Raw genomic sequence first — 18,582 nt, 5'->3', positions numbered from 1 at the left:
GGTGCGGAGCTGCTGCCCCGCGGGCGCCCGACCGACAACACGGAGCAGTGACCGTGTGGGCCCGAGCCGGGAGGCGCACCGCCGGTTACCGTGCGTGTATACAAGAGTTCGTATTCAATGTGACAGCGATCTTGTATTAACGAGCCACAACTGGCGTCCTCCCTGGAGAAGACCGTTATGAGGCTGGTTCCGAATTCCATTCTTAGCCGGAGGAGCGAAGAGCGCAGCAAGGCCCTCCGGACCGCACTATGATTACAGGGCGGACTCCCAGCCCTGTCTGCTACAACTACATCTCCCGGCACGCCTGCTGCGCATGCGCGCTGCCTGCCGGCCCGCATCCACCAGCACTACCCGCGCGTGCGCGGCCACCCCAGCGCCGGCTTATCCCGCTGCCCGCCCTCGGCCCGAGCGATGGACGCTGAGGCAGACGCGGGCTCCGTGGTTTCGGGGCTGTCGGGCGGGGATGGTGCCGGCGCGGGCCCCGCCGATGAGGAGCAGGAGATGGAGGGAGCCCCCAGCTGCTCGGGGTCGCGCTCTCTGCCCTTCGAGTTCGAGCGCAGCCGCTCGGAATCCAGCGGCGATGAGGACGATGAAGACGACGACGAGGAGGAGGAGGAGATGGAGGAAGAAGAACTCGAGGGGGACGCCGGGGTTCGCTTTGGTACAGACGACGGCGAGCTCGATTCGGACGACGACCGGGAGGTAAAGGAGAGGAGGGGTGTAAAGGCGGGGAGCGCTGAGGTACGGCCGTCCGACGGCCGTTGGCGGGGCAGGCGGGCCCAGCTCCCGGCGTGCCCCGCGCGGCGCGTGCGGCTTGAGGCGGCGGCGCGCTTAGGGGAGGAGGGGGCGCGGAGGGCTGGGGGCAGCCGGTGCTGGGGGGCTGGGGAGGATTCGGGGTGGGAAGACGAAGGATGTGGTAGTTTGGAAGCTGGAACCGGGTGACTTCGTGGCTTTGCGTCGGTGTTTAAATTCTTGTCAACTGTTTTTGTTTGTAGCGTATGATAAACCTCGCGGAGTTGACCCCTTACATCCTGTGTTCCATCTGCAAAGGTTACTTTATTGATGCTACGACTATCACGGAGTGTCTGCACACCTGTAAGTACCGGTGCTTCTATTCTAAGAACTCAGCTGCCAGTGTGACCGAAAACCAGATGTTGAGGTGTTCTGACTAAGCAAAGATAATCTGCTATTTAAAGCTGGATCGTTCTTAAGGAAAACGTGCTGTCAAGCACCAGAAAATCTTTAACTCAGTCAAGGATTAAGTCAATTTAGTTGCCTAGGTTAGGAGGGAGGTAGGGAAGGATGAAGCCCAGGTAAAATGAAAGTAGAACTGTTACATACGTTAAGCATGCATAAAGTACAATGAAAATTGCAGAGTTATTTCTTACCTCGGTTCTTCTTCTGACATTGCTTGTAGGATGCTTTTCAGCAAACCTTTGATCTGTAGCAGTCTGTCTGTTGACTTAACTCTGCTTTTATCCTGGGTATTGCACTTAGAATATTTAACACCTACCTTTGTATCAGTAGGATTATAAACCTATGTGTTGTAACCTGTATGGTACAGGCTGTTAGTGCTGCTGGATTACTTTATTTTGTTTCTAATGAGCTATTCGACAAGTCTGAATGTAATTGCTTCTCTTGCTTAAGCAGATGTTATTGTGGAATGGACACATGACTTACAAGATTTTATTTATTTTTTACAGTTTGTAAAAGCTGCATAGTGAGACACTTCTACTATAGCAACAGATGTCCAAAATGCAATATAGTTGTACATCAGACACAGCCCCTTTATAATATCAGGTAATAAGTCTGTCCCACTTCTGTAGGCATAACATCACGTTTTGCTGTTTGCTTTTGGAAGTATGATTTTACAGCCTGTAGTGCTTTCCAGTTCCAAATGAAGGAGCAGTTACAAGGAAGTCATAGTGTTCTTTGTTTTTGTAAGCTTCATCTCAATAGTGACAATAAAATTATTCAGTTTCTTTTTTTCCTCTTTCCAGGGTTTGCTTACCCTTCCATCCTGGGTAATTTTGTGCTCTTGTGCAGTGTTGTAGATTATGTGAGAAAGATCTCAAGCTATTTGCTTCTATTGACTTTTAGACCAATCTTTGTTGGCCTGGTGTATTTACTAGGTCTGAAAATGGAGTTTCAATTTATTGAATTGCTCTTGTAGGGTGCTGCATTTTGGTTTTTTTTAATATGGCTTCTTCTATTGGAGCTCTTGGTAGGACATGAATTTAGGCAGGTGGAGTTGCTGCTCTCTTACATCATTTCAACAGTGTATTTAGCAGTTTTCATAGAATTTGGTGAAATAAAGAATTCTTTACATTAAAGACTTTTTTTTTTTTCTCTTTGATAGACTGGACAGGCAACTACAAGACATAGTCTATAAATTAGTTGTCAATTTGGAGGAAAGTAAGTCCATTTCTTTATTTTATTGCCATCTAGAGATTGGGAAGAGTGAGCAGAAAGGACAGTAATTCAAAGTCCCATTTTAACTCTGAGCTCCTTAAAAATAGTTTCACAACGTTTGGCTATCGATCCTAATGAATTATCTGTGCCAAGTGGTGTTTTTCTGGCTGCTAAGTTTTGCTATGCATGGCTGTGTGTACCCTGGACAGGTCTATACGTGTAAAATGTAACATGATATACAACAGAGATCTGGAAGTTCTATTTTTAATTGCTATAATGAAGCAGTTGTGGTGCTTAAGTGAGCCTTGTTAATGGTTCCAGATTCCTATTTCAGGCCTGATTGTATGCAAGCTAATGTGCGTTTTGTTTTTAAAATAGCAAGTTTATTTTTTTGTGAGGGGGTTTTTTGTTTTTTTTTTTTCCCTAAAAACACCACAGCAGGAAAAAGCCTCAATTCTGATGATGGACACTACAGCTGTGCTGAAGATGTATTGGTTTGTTTTCTATCGTGCAAAGCAGGTGTTACTGTGTCTGGGTACATATACAGATCATTTTCCGTAGCCATGCTTCATGCTTTGTATAAGTAAAGAAAACGTCATTTCATCTAATTGTGAGTTCATTTGTCTCAAGAGGGGGAGGAAAATGAAAAACAAAGCAGTTGCTGGGACTGACAGATTCTCTGAAATCTTGGTTTTATTGTTTTTATTTTTCAATCTGCAATGCTGTTATGTTTTTCTTTCTGACTATGTACATTCACTGCCTCGTGTCCATTACTGTGTACCTGGGGAGCCATTGAATCTATGCAGTCTGCTTGGGTGGACTGCATGTATGGACTCTGAATGGTGTAAATGTCAGAGTAGTAACAAATCAGAAGGATCCTGTTTTGTGCAGATAATTCAGTATGATTTTTGTCCAACTTAAAGCTTTTTGCTATGTCTGGGTATTTTAAGCAGTTGAACGTCGTATGGAATATTAATGATAGTGGAAATTTGTTGGCATTTGGAAAGTTTTTCAGCTCTAACCATTGGAAACTGTCTGTATGTTCTCAGTATCTGAAATAACATTTCAGTCTGTTCTGTGTGGGTTGTTTTTCAGGAGAAAAAAAACAAATGCATGACTTCTATAAAGAAAGAGGATTAGAAGTGCCCAAACCAGGTGAGCTATAATCATTTAGAGGATGTTGTTAAGGAGATACTTACCATCCCATTTATTTTTAGTAGATTTCCTTGAGATATTATTTCACAACTAAAGTAAATATGTGGTGTTGGAAATGTGAGATTCTTGGTTACCATAGTTCTCAAGTTACTAAAGCAGGACGTGGAAACTAGCAACACTGAAACTTAGGTTGTGTTTGGGTATTTTTACAGTTTATATTTTACTTTTGCCCAGGAAAATATGTGAATTATTTGCTAATTGTATTTTCTAGCCCCTAATAAATATTGTAAGTTAGGGAGGTCTAATGGGTAAGAACTTTGAATGTCCATTGACAGATAAGGGATTATCTTAGTTGTTTGTTTGATAGTAAGACAAAAAACATCTTTTGAGAATTGCTGTGCTGAAAGCTGACAAAATGCTGGTTCAAATACACAGCAAGAAATGTATACAGAGCTGATTTAAAAACAAAATGAGTATCATGGGTGCTTCTTCCCTTTGAGCTCATCTGTTTTGGTTGGCACGTTTTAGCATCTTACTCCGTTTTTTATTTCAACCTGTGTTTGCATTTTGGCTATTTGAATATTTTAGCTGTCCCACAGCCAGTTCCAGCGAGCAGAGGAAGACCTCGAAAGGTTCTGGGCTCCGTGTTCCGGATTCCACCAGAACTTGACATCTCAATACTGCTCGAATTCATTGGGTAAGTTGTGGACAAATGTCTGAGCAAACTGCTGCTGTGAGGGTTCTGCTCTTGGGCTGTTTTTAACTCTTTTGTCTTTATTGAGTGTTTACTTCTTTCATCTCAAGCAGCAGATGGGAGGCTGTTTTCAGCTATTTTGCATGTCTAGGTGATGCAGATAAAATATTTAAGGTATCTTTTTAAGGAAATAGATTTTTTTAAAAGCTTAGAACTTTACAGTTTACATTCATTTTGTTTTTTTTAAAAGTAGTGCAGTTTCTGTATATAGAACAACATTCCTGTCTCTAATGGTTCCTTTCACCCTGTAGGTGGCAGTACTGTTAGTGTTGACTGTACTAGATCTTGGTCATGTAACTGGGCAGCTGCAGTTGTATGTGACATTCTGTTATTAGCAACAAAAAAACTGTTTTCTAAGGATGGCTCACCAGGAAGGGTTGTAGCCCTTCTGAACTGGGGAAAGGGAAGCAAAGGAACATCTCTGAAATCACTGTGGTTGCAGTGATTTTGTTTGGGGCAGTACAATTTCCTTCAGGGTTATAGCACATGCAGATGAGTGACCAGAACACTCTAGTCTGGGTTACAAATTGTATTGCAACTCTGACATGTGCCTGGGGGAGTCTGTTACTGCTTTGCTGAGTAATATAGAGCTCACTGTAGCCAGGCTTTACCAGTTAAGTATTTGCAAACAGTATGCCTGAAGCCATGGTGCTACTTTGGTAAAAGAAATGTGTTCTTGATGCGATGTCTACCAACATTTAAGGGTTAAGAGCAACTCTGACAGTGCGCTGGGAACTTGAGACCTACAATGAATTTGTTAAATGCGGTTAATGGCAGTTAGACAATTCACAGGAAGCAAGTTTTATTCTAAATGTATCTGACCAAAACAAGGTAGGAAACCTGAGCAGCAAGAGTAGCATTCCCCTAAATGGTTTAGATGGGACAAATAGTGTAGTCTGCTGTCAAGTCTGCCAGACAGTTTCTCAGACTTGAATGACTTATTGCTGAAGCTTTCTTTCTTTATTTTTAATCAGACATCACCTTTAGTCATAGCTCATGGAGGGGAAATTCCAGTCCAAGCATTGGAGCGGTTTAAAGGAGTGTGGGAAGCAGAAATTGTACTGCTTTGCCTATCTGCAAATTTACAGGGCAGTGACTGAGAAATGATTATGTGTGGAATAAAAGCTGTAACTACCGAGTGCACTGCACGGTGCAGAACTGATTGAATTGATGGGAGGATGCAACTTGATTCTTGTGCACTGCATATTCTTCCATGCAGATTGCCTCTGCCTTTGGCCTGGCTGTCTGCACAGTGTTCTGAGAGCTCACACACATAATGTTGCAAAACTGTTACATGAATGAGGTGAGGTGTTCAGAACTTGGGAAACTCTAGTAGCAAAGTGTACCAACCTTGTCTGACCTTACTTTTTACAGAGGTTGTCCTAGCCTTTTTATTTCTTAGCTCCAATCTTTCTACTGTGCTTTCTTTAATTCAGTGTACAAAACTTTGATCATGTAGGTGGTGTGACTTGTTTATTTTTTGTTGCCCATTATGTGGATTTTTGTTGTGTACTTTTCATTTCTTTAGATAGTTGAGACAGGAGATTGTGGGATTAGAGGGTGTTTTTCTTGAGCTAAATATCTACAGGAGAATCCCTGCCATGCTATAGAATATGCTTATGTCTCCACTTAATTGAATTCCATGTTAGTTTTCCATGCTTGACTGTTAGGATTATTTTGTGCTCGCATGTACATACATTGTAAAGCAGTCAGGGTCATGACTAAGACTGTACTATGAAGTGTTCTGCAGACAAATTCAGTTTTAGATGATGTCTCAGGTTGAACACATGGCTGTCCTTTGGTTTTTTTTCTGTCTTAGATTCTTTTTAAACAATGTATTACATTGCTGTTCTTCTGAGTAGGATGATGTTGGAACACATCTCTGAGTTGGAAGAAGTGAGATAAGGAGGAAATTAATGTTTTTTTGTTATGAGCAGGATCATTACAAGTAAAGCCAAGAGTCATATGTTGTACAAGGAAAGTGAAGCAAAGTTCAGTGTGTATTGTACAGAAAACAGTGTGAGGGATGCTCATTTTGGGACCTGTCAGGTAGCAGCCCGTGCTGTGCTGGCCCACCAGGTGGCAGAAGGAACTTGCTCACCCCAACAGTGCCTTCTCTTTGAGTGTCATATTGCCAGTTACGATGTGAAATGACTTCAAATAAGTGAAACTGGATTCCAGTTACGTCCCTTTCAGGTTGGAACACTGTTTCTTGATCCCTGTGTAGAAAGCTTTGTTGTGTTATCTTGTCTGCAGGATCTTATACAGTTTGAATTAGTGGTGAAAGTACAGTGATTTAGAGCTCTACTGTCATGGTTCCTGGTTACTCCCACTGTGACCCTGGGTGATTTTCAGCAGGTACATTTTTCTCTTTTGCAGAGTAAGAAATGGAAGGGCAATTTATACCTCACAATGAATTAAGCATGTACATGCTTGTATGTGGATCAAGATGGCTTTTGAATCTATGTTGCATTTGTTTTTCTGGTAGCTTTATTTCAAGTTTCTATTGTAGTTTAGCACCAGAGCAAGTGCAATTGTGCAAATACAATCTACAGTATGCAGACGTGTTCTCTGCTTTCATTATTTAGGTGAGTGAAGACAAGAAAGATTCAAATTAAAGAAGGAAATTGACTTAATATCTGTTTTGCAGTTTATGTTAGGGTCTTTTTTAATGTTTGATCTTATTTCTGTGTTTAAGGTTTAATCTGTTTTCTTCCAAGGTCAAAATCAAAGAGCTTATCTTGGCAGTGGAATATTAAGAAAGCCCTTTGGAGTAGGTGGAACAATCCAGCGATAATTGTTACTTTATAAGCTTTAAATTCTGCCTTGTATTTAGATGTATTGAACAATGTTCTGAAACAGTGGAACTGTATCAAAGAGAGTAACAAGAGTGGAAACGCTTGTCTGTTTGCTTCCTAGTAACTTTACATTTCAATTCAGTGGCAAAAATCAGTGATAATGCTACTTAAATCTGTTTGATAGCTAATTACACTAATCTGCAAGTGCCATGCTAGTGTGTGGTCTGAACAAGCATTGCTGTATTAAATAGTCAGTAGAAATATTGGCAATCTGTATTGATATTTCTCCTTGGCTCTCTTCAGAACAGTGAAATACTGTATTTTTACCTCTGTCATACATATGCACTTGCCACAGTAATGCAAGAGTAGTGAAATGTCATGTATTGGGCTTAATTCAGTGAGAACTTTGTACACTATGCTATAGGATGGGAATGCTGTGCGTAGATAAGTGGGAGCTCACATGCTCAGGCTATCCAAACCAATGAACCTCCATTGAGACCAGCTGGGAATTTGGTCATTTGCCACCTCTGTGTTTGACCTTCCAGAGAAGTTCTTGCTGCTTTCCTGAGTTCCTAGATAGCATTACCATTAATCCTGTAATTATAGTCTGGAAAGCACTGAAAGCCTCTTTAATGATTGGGCATGTTTTGTCAGCAGCTTCTAGGAACTGTGTATTAAGGTTCCAACTGTAGAGGATGATGAAGTATGGATATTTAAACAACATTCATAGGAATAGATTGTAATATCAAAACTTACCTGATACTGTATGTGAAATATGGCTTTAGTGTGTGTTGCTTTTTTCATTTCATATAGATAAAGTTTGTCAAAGTCCTGAGTAACTGAATTCAAAAGAAAGAAATGGGGGTACCAAATAAAGGCTAGGAGAAGATGAATAACTTTCAACTAATGTTGTTTCGTATACTTGATTTTAGTGAAAGGAATTTATTTTAAAAATGAGCTTGATATGCCAGTAATTAATAAGTGATTAAATAGTAATTACTTAGTAATTAAATAGTTCTTATAATAAAGAGCTTGAGGGTGTTACTAATTGTTAACCTTAGCAATACTGATTGTGTTTTCTCTTGTTTTTCAGAGCTAACGAAGGCACAGGGAATTTTAAGGTGCAGATGTGATTTGAACTTTTCTCTTATACGTATTTCTGAAGTAAATCATATAAACTGAACGTATTTAATTTAGCTTGTCTTTGTTTTTCTTACATTGAGGGCAGCCTGAACTTTTAGCAGCATAATGGAAAGCAACAAATGCTCAAACCTGTTGTCGTGTAGCATCACAGAGTAGGAAGTGAATACTTCCAAGGTGAGGGAATTAGGTATGGTAGGAGAATGGAACTTATGTTGATGAAACTTCATCTAGGTTATTATTCTTATATCTCCCACCAAAAGATGCATTAGTATGGCTTTTCTTGGAATGCTAAGCAGAAGTGTAGTCATTCTCTAAACAGGTTTTTGAAGAAGGATGTCTAGTTGTGACAAGCTTGGCTATGTAAAGCTGCAAATGTTCTGGACAGCACTCCCATAGCCTGCAGCAAACTGCTTTTCTGCATCCCTTCTATGATAAAGCTAGTTGTTTCAACAGTGGTTCTTCTGATGAGTAAGAAATAGCATTCCCTGTCCTCCTAAAGAATATCTCTTCTGCTGTGCATTGTTACACTAAACTGAATTAGTTGAGATCTGTGGAAGCACTGCTCATTCTTTACTGCCTGTGTCATTTCATAGGCTGTAATTAGAGATCTGCAGACTATGCTATTCCGCTGTTTTGGCTAAACATCTAGAAAATAAATCTCTGTTCAGGGCAAGGAGGGGATATAATTCCAAAGAACACAGTGAATGTTGCATTTCATTGTTTTGGGGATTGTAGGAATCAAAAGATGAAATGGCCCAGAATAGCAATGAGATGTTTTACTGTTAATGCTAGCAGCAAAACTCTGATTTTGCTGCATAGCTGTATGTATTACTAGTTGCCTTTGTTCTCAGCTGAGTTGATTTCTAATCAATATATTTTCAAGCACAAAACTGAAGTGTAGGATACGAATACTAACAACATTCAGTATGAGAGAGCTTGGGAGGCAATCTGAAACTGTTAGATAAGTAAGATTTCATGTGCGCAAAGTGTGAAAATTTAAGTTCAGTTTCACAAGTAGAACTTTTTTTCTGTAGAACAGAAGCAGTGATTCTAAAAATGTACCTGTTAATTTTATTCACCTGTTTCTCCCAAGCACCACCCAGCATTCTGTATGTTCTTTATGCTCCTTATCTATCACACTATTTTTCTTTTTCCCCAGTGTTCTTGTTTTTATATCACCTCCAATCCTTCATGTCTCCTATTTGCCCTTTTTTTGGTTGGTTGGTTTTGTTTGGTTTTTGTCTTTTTCATTTTGAGCCCACCACAAATGGCTCTCGGGCAATTCAAACGTTCTATTAACCTGTGTTTTCTAATTTTAAATCTGTGTCAGGCATTTATTCCATCTGATATTACACAGAATCACACCGAATGATCCGGGTTGGAAGAGACCTCAAGGATCATGAAGCTCCAACCCCCCTGCTTGGCAGGGCCACCAGACTTCCACGTTTACTAGATCAGGTTGCCCAGGGCCCCATCCAACCTGGCCTTGAACACCTCCAGAGACGCAGCATCCACAACCTCCCTGGGCAGCCTGTTCCAGGCTATTCTTCATGCCGTTCCAGAAGGAATGGTTTGGCCTTTTAAAACATGTTTAGCTCTTAACATAATTTAAAAAAAAAAAAAAAAAAAAAAAAAAAAAAAAAAAGATACTCAGAAAAGGGATTTTGTGTGTATTTTTCCCTTTTAACTAATAAATAGTGCATTTCCAATCACTTTAGTGTTCTGGTTTTCTGAGGATGTTGAAGGCCAAAGGCTGCCCACTGTAACTCTCAGGGAATCATTCTGTACTGCTTATAATGCAGTACATTAGGCTCCATAGACTGAAGTGCCATTGATTTTTATAGAAATACCACATCTTTTAACAGGTATTCTTCTACAGCATCTCCAATATTTTTTGCTGTGTATTACCTCCCTACTTCAATACATTTTCTGTATCTTCATGCTTTTTATTTCTATTTCATGATTAAGAGGTTTACTCATCTACCTTCCAAGTCCATCTCTTCTCTATTTCTCATACATACTGTTCTGCATAGTAGAGGATTTTAATGGATTCCGGTATTTTATGGACTATTAAGTTGATTCCAACCCAATCTGTAATACTTCTAACATGTTAAGCAAGTTAAGTTCCTTGCATTACAAAGTGATAGCATTTAACTGAATTCATGTCTGATGTGCAAGCCCAGATTGGTGAAAGGCAAATCTTAGGGAATCTCTCATGCTTCTGAGTAAATGCTTTTTAGAAGTAGAGAGGGGTTGAAGGGAAGAGTTCTAGAAATGCTCTGTAATACCAATTTATGTGTTGAATTAATAGGAAATCCCATTCTCTTTTATTTCATTAGTGAAATAAGACTGAAGTCAATAGTTACTTTTAAATTGTTACTTTTAAATACTTGTTTCAAACAGCAGAAAGTTTGAATGCAGAGTCTGTTAATACATAGTTAGTCCTTTGCAAATGAGGTAATCTGGAAACAGATCCAGAATTCCAAACCTTAAGCTGTCTTCTGCAGTTAGTGGGCCTTCAGTCGGGTTCAGGGATTGATAGGGATGATGGCTGAAAATGTTCAGTGTCTGAAGGTCATACGTTTATTCTTTGCAGCCTTTGGAAAAGAAGTTTGTGCGTGTTTCAGGGGAGGCAACAATTGGACACGTGGAGAAATTCCTCAGAAGGAAGATGGATCTGGACCCTGCTTGTCAGGTATGTCAGCTAGTTCACTGTGATCTAATGCCTGTGCCTCTGTTGTTCATAGCTGCAGAAGTAGGAGCAACTCTCCCAACTGATTTGCAATGTGTTTAAATTCTTATTATTGTGTGTGTGAAGCTTCTGTAGTGCCATGTAAGATTTCAACAGGTGAAATTCAAAACAAAGAATAACCTTCTGTTTCGAAGATAAAATTGAGTGGGTAGGTAGGGAAGTATATGAGCATGAGAGAATATGAAGGCAGAAACTGAGAGAGGAGCTAAATGTAAGTAAAACGAAACTGTATGTTGAAGGGAAGCAAAGAAGGTTTTGAAAGTTGTGAATGGATGTGTTGGAATGAAAAATATGAATGCAAATGTAGGCAGATCTTTCAGATTTTTCAATCTTGAGCTCATCTAATACACTAAACTTGAGATGACTTTTTTTTTTTTCCTGTTCATTACTTTGAGTTGGGAGAAAATGAGAAGATTTGTTTTAATGTGTGTTTTCCTTTGAACTCATCCTGCAGTAACGTTGTACTTCTTGGCATTCACTCTGTAAGGACAGGAGAGACTCCAGAGAGACTTGCAGCTTAGCTGATCTGAACATTTTTATGTAGAAATAGGAATGTTCTGCACTCAGATTTGTGTTCCTGCAGGTGTGTGTGTGAACTGCAGCCTGTGGGGTAAGAGTGGAAGAAAGTCTGTTCTCATACACTGTCATTGCTGATACAGCCTCTTTGTGCCAGTCTTAGCCCATGGAACAGATGTTTCTGGTACCTTAGAAAAGCAAATCAGTTTTTGAATAACTATCCCAAATATTCATGCTGACCTCCAAAACTGTTTTCTTTGTCCTTCCCTGGATTGGGTTGGCATAGAAACCATTGATTGAGATTTAGTGCTTTCTAGGCCAGATTTTCTCTTGGGGTTGTCCCTTATATGACCATTTTCCTTTTAAGTTTGTCTTACTTGCTGAGTATAATTTGTAATTGCCTGTTAACATGTTCTTTTGGGGGAGGTAGCTCTTGAGTGCAGTACGCATGTCACCTAACAAAAATAAATGCTATAATGGAAAGGCTACTTTGTTTTAATGAGATTTTTTCAGGTTGTGTTTGAGTTAAGTAGCTGCACATTCATTTTTCCTTCAAGCAAAAGGTCAAGCTGTATTCAGTGCTGTCTCACTTGTCAGTACTGTTAGCTGCAATTTTACCAGCTAGTCAGGACTAAAGTAGATTCACATCACTTGTGTTGCTGGTTCTGTTCATAACAGAATATAGTAATTTCTCTAAGCACAGGGATTCCTTAGAGACATGGGTTTTGCAACTGATTTCCATGCTGACCTAGGATTTTTTATTTATTTATTTTTCTTTTGTCATTACAGAATGAATCCTAGTAGAACAATTAGCAGGCAGAAATTCCGCCTTTGGTGCTAGAGAGAGAGGATTAGGAAATAACGTGAAGAGCATATGAGGAGGTGAATGTGGGGGGGAAAAAAACAATCTGTTAGAAGGCACTGAATCTTTAGTGACTGCTATTTGAAACTGGGGCAGCAAGAGGGTCAACTATGGGATATCTTGAATCAAGAATTCTCATTCTCTTTTGAAAGGATGTCAGCAGTTGCCACTTTGTTTACATCCTATATTGAGCAAATAGATACTTATTTTCCACTTTCTGCAGAAAATGTAAAGTGTGTGTATACATGTTTATATCAGTGAGAACAAGATAGAATTTTTCTTTCCTTTTGGTATGAAAATTGTGAACATAGCTTTTAAAGGAGAAGTCATTAAATTCATACATCACTGGAATACAAAGCAGGCAAGTCTGTCTTCCTACAGTAAGAACTGTAGAGGCTAGAATGCCAGGGAAAGAGGAGAAACAACTGCAAACCACTTCAAAAAACAAACAGGAAAAAGAACAGAAAAAAACAATCAAGATTTGAGGTGTTTAACAAACGTACCCAAGTGTGTATGTATTTTTTTTTATATATGATATCGATGTTTGATGTTACGTCCGGATTAATGTTTTCTTTCTGGCTTCTTTTTGCAAGCTAAAAGCAGCAATAATACTAAGCAGTTTATATCATATGTGCTTTCTGGAACCAGTATTTAAGATTTGTTCTGATAGAAATGGAGCATTCCACCTCAATTTCATAGTATATACATGAACTTATCTCTAAGGATTAGAATTCTTTTGTTCCCAATGCTCAGAACAATACAGTCTGCAAGCATCAGACACAAATGTTTCTAATTTTTTTTCATGAAGAGTAGGAGAAATGTCAGTGTGCAAAGGAACATACATAGAGACAAACCGAATGGCTGAAACACAGGGTGTAGTGGGAAGTGACTGTATAACCATGTAAGAGGATAGGCAACAACACTGCAGTATATGCTCCCTGACCAGTGTAGTGGCAAAGTCCCTCCCTGAAAACTGCATAACAACATGTTAGCAATGCTTTTAATTTTGAGGTTTGATCATTGTAATATACAAATGAGAGCCCTCTTTAGGAGTTGCTGAGAATGAGAATATAATAAAGCTGCAGTTGTGAGAGAAACAGTGCTGGGTTGGTTGCTCTAATAAAGAAGCCTATTTTTTTTGTAGTACTCAAGGCAAAAGGAGTTTGGATACCTCACTATGAATCTGTGTTTTTTCCCCAAAGTAACACTTCGGGTGCGCAGCTACTTAACAAAAGTGCATTGTCTGGAATTGCAGATGTTGGTGTAGTTTAGCTGCAGTCGAGGATGTTATTTGGAATTGCTGAGTATGCCTGTTACTTCCATCACTGAAATGTTGATTACATTTTGAAGGACTGTGCGAGAACTACTTGTTGACAGTGATATACAGTGAGCTTAATCTGTTTTATTCAGATCTTTCTTCCAAGCAGTCAAGCAAATTTACTCATGTTTTCTTTCTCAGAATAGGAGTGAGGGTGGTACTGGCCCATTACTTGCTGAATGCATTTTGACAGCAAAGTTAAAGATTTCTGTAGTGTTAATTGTGCTGTGATGGAATTCTAAGCAGCTTTAGTTTTACTTTGTGAACTATCAAATTTAATTGGCTTAGATATTGTCTTGCTAGTTCAAAGCCAAGTTAAACTTGACAATGTTTGTGTTCTCCCACAGGTAGACATAATATGTGGTGATCACCTGCTAGAACACTACCAGACACTGAGAGAGATCCGACAAGTCATAGGAGAAAGTGCTGTACAGGTATGTGTGGCAGCTGGGGCTTTGAGCTGTTTTAAAATAGGCTAAGAAATATTCTATCAGGTAACACCAACTTACCTGAACAAGTTACTTACAAAAACTTTCAGCTTATGCAAATTGTTCTTTAGATTGTGAACATAGTTGAAAAATGTATGTAGTTTTTTACTTCATCGTTGCACAAAGTATGAAAGATGCTCTTGGGAAATGACTGTAATGAAAACTGCTTTGTTTGAGTTTCTTGGCAGAAGTGGATCTGACTGAAGTTCTGTGGCTTTCATTTCATGTCAAAATAGGGTCTTCCTGATTAATGTTTAGTGCTAAGTACCAGTCAGCAGCTTCACGAAGAGAACAGTTGTTTAAGGTTCTGTTCTCCAAGGTATATCAAGTCTCACTATTACAAAATCAGTATGGTAGTGATGACTTCTAGCAAGCCTGTTCTCTTGAGAAAAGAAGAAACATCTTTGCTTTTTGCAAAGTCTTGTGTTTTCACTCGACCTAAAATTCAATGGTTTTCTTGGTCCAGTGAGACTATGGCAACACAGGAATGTTTCACAGGTATGTTTTACATTAAGCTCCAAGGGCATTTTGTGTCATCGTAACCTTCCTGCCTCAGCAAACAGGTATTGCTGGAACTGTTCCTAGCAGCTCTCACCAGGATGTAGAAATGCTTTTCAAAACTGCTGTTGTCATTGACCACATTCTCATGTTCACTGTAGATTATTCACACTGAGAAAATAGCTTCCATAGCTACTTTCTTCCCCTTTGCTGCACGAATGCAATGTGATCCCAGCTGCAGGTTATTTTCACCTATCCGAAACTGCCCTTCTCAAGCTCTGCGTCACTGAGGGATATAATGGACTCACACATGGGAAAAGCTAAAAAGAGTAGCTTCCTTTATGTCCCCAGCCCTTGACACAGAGGTCTTGCAAATGATACTTTTCCCTTTGCAGCTCTCACCTTGTTGTAACCCAATCCCATTGTGTTTTTCCAGTGTTTCCTGAACTGGACAGTAAGAACTCTGATCTAAGTTAATTAGCATGACCCTCTAGCACACATCTGCCATGGAAGTTTTTGGTTTTTTTTTTTACTCTTTTCTGTGGAAATGCTGGATTTGGAAAGTGGGGCACTTCTTGTTTCTGCTGCTTTTATAACATCAGAAGGTGCATGTGCCATGATGCTTCTGTCAGTCAGCTCACTCTAACACTTACGTTTGGATTTAACAGGTTTGGATCCTTTCCGATTTAGGTCAGGTTCACAAATGTCAGGCAAAAAAAAATCCCTGAGGACAGAGCTGCTATGAGAAGAACTGATTATACAGTTTCTCTCTTCTCTCTAGGATGGTTTACTTGTGCTGCACTACGGCCTGGTGGTATCTCCGCTCACCATACCTTAGAGTGCTACAGTATCAGGAGGTGAAAGAATCCGAAGTCATGAAGCTCCTTCACTGCTGTTTCTCACCAAAGAAAGCCGTCATATTTTCTGTGACAGGAAGCGAGTAAAAGAAACTACCACTGACTGCTGTATGCTTGTAACTTAACATCTGACTTTACCACTGTTTTTTGGTTTTTTTACAGTGTCCTATATATACAGCTATCGAATTTCACTCAGCTCAGGGACTTTAAACGCTCAGAGTTGCTGCATTTCTTATAATACTTCCTAAATCCACAAGATCTCACAGGGTGAACAGCCTTTCTCCCTAAGCTATGGGATTTTGTTTACTTTTAAGTGTCTAGCTAGAACAGTATTCTCAGGGATGATCCTCAGTGGGCAGTACAGTGTATTCTGGGGTGGAAACAGTCATTTGGTGTAAGAAAGCTAATAGTGATCATCTGTCTTCAGATGTGATTTGGGAGAGGAAGGCAGTTCTTCAAATGGAGACCAAAATAGGTTGGATGATGTTTCACAAACTTTATTCCGTTGTTTTTCTTGAAGAAAAACAATTTTGTTTGCACTTGAAAAATATTTGCTGGTAGTTTGACTTGCACCAAATTGTGGGTCATGCATCTCTAGTCTGAATGGAGATGAGCTGGCTGTAAGCTGGTTAAACTATGCATGGAGGCGGGGGGGGGGGGGGGGGGAGGGAAACAAGTAGCACCTCTTTCTACCTGCTTGCTGTGTTTTAAATAGCCTAGTTCTGCTGTCATGTAAAATCTGTCAAACGACTCGACTAGCAGGAGCACGGGTTCCTTCATTTTAGCACACATCTTTCTTGCAGCAGTGAAAGATGGTGGCTTTTCCCACTCTTGCCATTATGTGTTAATGAATTGTAGTGGAGAGCAGGTTTGAGGGGTTAAATAGCATAGCGTGTGCCTGTTCCTACCACCTTGATGCAGGATAGACAGTAGGTAATGTTTCTGTTTGTTTGTTTTAACATATTCAATTACCAGGTTTTGTGACAGCTGTCGTATTTCAGTTCTGTTCTGTTGAAGCTTTTCATTGTCTGTTGTGCAGCATGAAGGGACAGAGCTTTCTGTGCAACCCTCTTGCTGCACGTTGTGTCTGATGTGTGGGGATTCATGAAAGCTACTGTTGAGAACCAGGTTCCCTCTATAGTCGGTGTAGTAAAGGGAAGAAGATTCTTTAGTGAGGCATTTCAGAGCACTTACGTTAGCTCAAATGTTTGCTTACCGTCCTATTTGCTGCGGTGCTGTCAGCACAGGAGTACTGGCAGCTTTTGTCTAAAGAAAGCTTTCATGAATCGTTCTTCAGGCCTTTACAGTAAGTGTTAAGTTTTGCCTGTAAAGGCAACACCACAAGAAAAGGTCTTGATTTGAAGTAATTCTTGTAATGCTTCTAAAAAAAAAAACCCCAAACAAAGACATGCCTAACTACAGTTGCCTGTTTTCCCTTCAAGGTTTGTACAAAAGTAGTGTTTAAAATGCATTAGAAAGCGGAATTATTTTGTAAAGACTTTGTGGGTTGTGTTGATAAGAGATTCTATATTGTGATGGTAAAATAAAGTTTATTTTAGCCAATTTTACATTGAACTCTCATTTCCATTTCGTCTTCCCTTTGTCAGCCTCGAGGTTGTAGCAGTTCAACACGAAAACTGCTGGACGTGCTGTGGTGTTGCCAGAATCACACATTTCAATGAGAAGGTTTAACGATGGAAGATGGTTTGATAATAAGGCTGTCCCCTGGAGCTGACTGTAGTGTCATTACCTGGAATGAAATGAAATCTCAGCTGAATTTTCAGCACAGATACAGGACAACGAATCCTGTAAGGGAGACCTCATCATACCCCCTGTGAGCCAGGCCTTTCTCTGCCGCTCTGATCATCCCTGCTATGTATGAGGTGTCCTCCTTGACCACACTGACACTTGTTTCATCGCTACTTACAGTTTTGTTTTCGATCTGTAGCTCTATTATAGTTGCATCTTATGTTGCAAATCCTTCCCCAGTCCAGGCTCGAGCTTCGTGCCTACCAGAGGATTTTGCAGAGCTGAACAGCCATACAGAAGCTGGTAGTTGATTCAGATTTTTATCTTTCTAGGCTAATGCTGCCTTTTGCATGGCCGCAGCACTGCCTGTAGGTTTGATGTGAATGTCAGGCTTCGTAAATAAAAGCTAATGGCAGAGAGTCCAGCTAAACTGCCTGCTACATTGTTCCACTCTGAAGCAGTAACAGTATCAAGGGGGTTCTGCAACATTGTTACAGAGTTTATCCATAGAGTAAACCACAAAGCACTTAAAATGGGAAAGTCAAGACTTCATTCTTCCAGTTACTCAATGATGAAGGAGCTACAGCTGGAGTGCATAAAACTGCATTCAAAGCCAGAAATGTTGCCTGGAAAATTTTGCACGAACCCTTGGTGGCTTTTTATTTCCCATTTGCCCATTTCTTTCTTTTTCTTCCTCAGCTGCCTCCATGCAGCGTATTCTTAGCAGAGTTTTCTTGGCTGAACATTCTGCTTGCTTCTACCTTACAGCGTACCCTCAAGGCGCTGCTGCTTTATCTGTTCTCCAGCTCCCGCTGTACCCCCTGGGGCTCCGCTTGGCACACCAGCAAGCAGTGGGGGTGACCCTTGGCAACTGTCAAGGCTGAAACGTGGGCTGTGCAGTTTCCTGCATAATCTGCCCACTTGCTTCAAAATGTGCCAACCTTCTTTCAGCTCTGCTGCTGCTGTTTTGTTTCTGTTGGTCTCTTTTTAACCTTGGCTTTCCTCCAGCTGCTTGTGGTTCCGATGATAGAATTGCTTCTGTAACAACAGGCCGCCTAAGGGATGGAGTCTCTGCCCTCATGGGAGATGAGCCAGCCTCATGCTCAGGAAGTGAGAGAATGGGGGCTTGGGCTTGTTCATTGGTTTACAGACACTGTATCGTTTCATTGCATGATAAAGTAATTCTGGTCTTATTTTATGGTTACCAATTTAGCAATGACGCAGCAGAACTGTAAGCTCAAAATTAGCCAACTCCTAGCAGAAGACCATGAGCCGTGGTG

The 18,582-nt window shown here is 40.4% G+C and overlaps 1 protein-coding gene across 1 annotated transcript; it reads left to right on the top strand.

Annotated features, from left to right (window-relative positions):
- The first annotated feature begins 193 nt into the window (after positions 1–193).
- Positions 194–17,120, top strand: PCGF6 (polycomb group ring finger 6). The gene is given in 11 exon segments (XM_072340714.1): positions 194–362; positions 365–702; positions 996–1,095; positions 1,704–1,800; positions 2,360–2,415; positions 3,508–3,567; positions 4,156–4,264; positions 8,213–8,240; positions 10,859–10,957; positions 14,058–14,144; positions 15,478–17,120. Coding segments are annotated over 11 exon segments (1,080 nt in total). The 5' UTR covers positions 194–313; the 3' UTR covers positions 15,535–17,120.
- The last annotated feature ends 1,462 nt before the right edge of the window (positions 17,121–18,582 follow it).

This window comes from Excalfactoria chinensis, chromosome 6 (genome assembly GCF_039878825.1).
Source record: "Excalfactoria chinensis isolate bCotChi1 chromosome 6, bCotChi1.hap2, whole genome shotgun sequence".
NCBI lineage: Eukaryota > Metazoa > Chordata > Aves > Galliformes > Phasianidae > Excalfactoria > Excalfactoria chinensis.
Note: the sequence above shows the minus strand (reverse complement) of the source record. Positions and strands in the feature narration are given on the sequence as shown.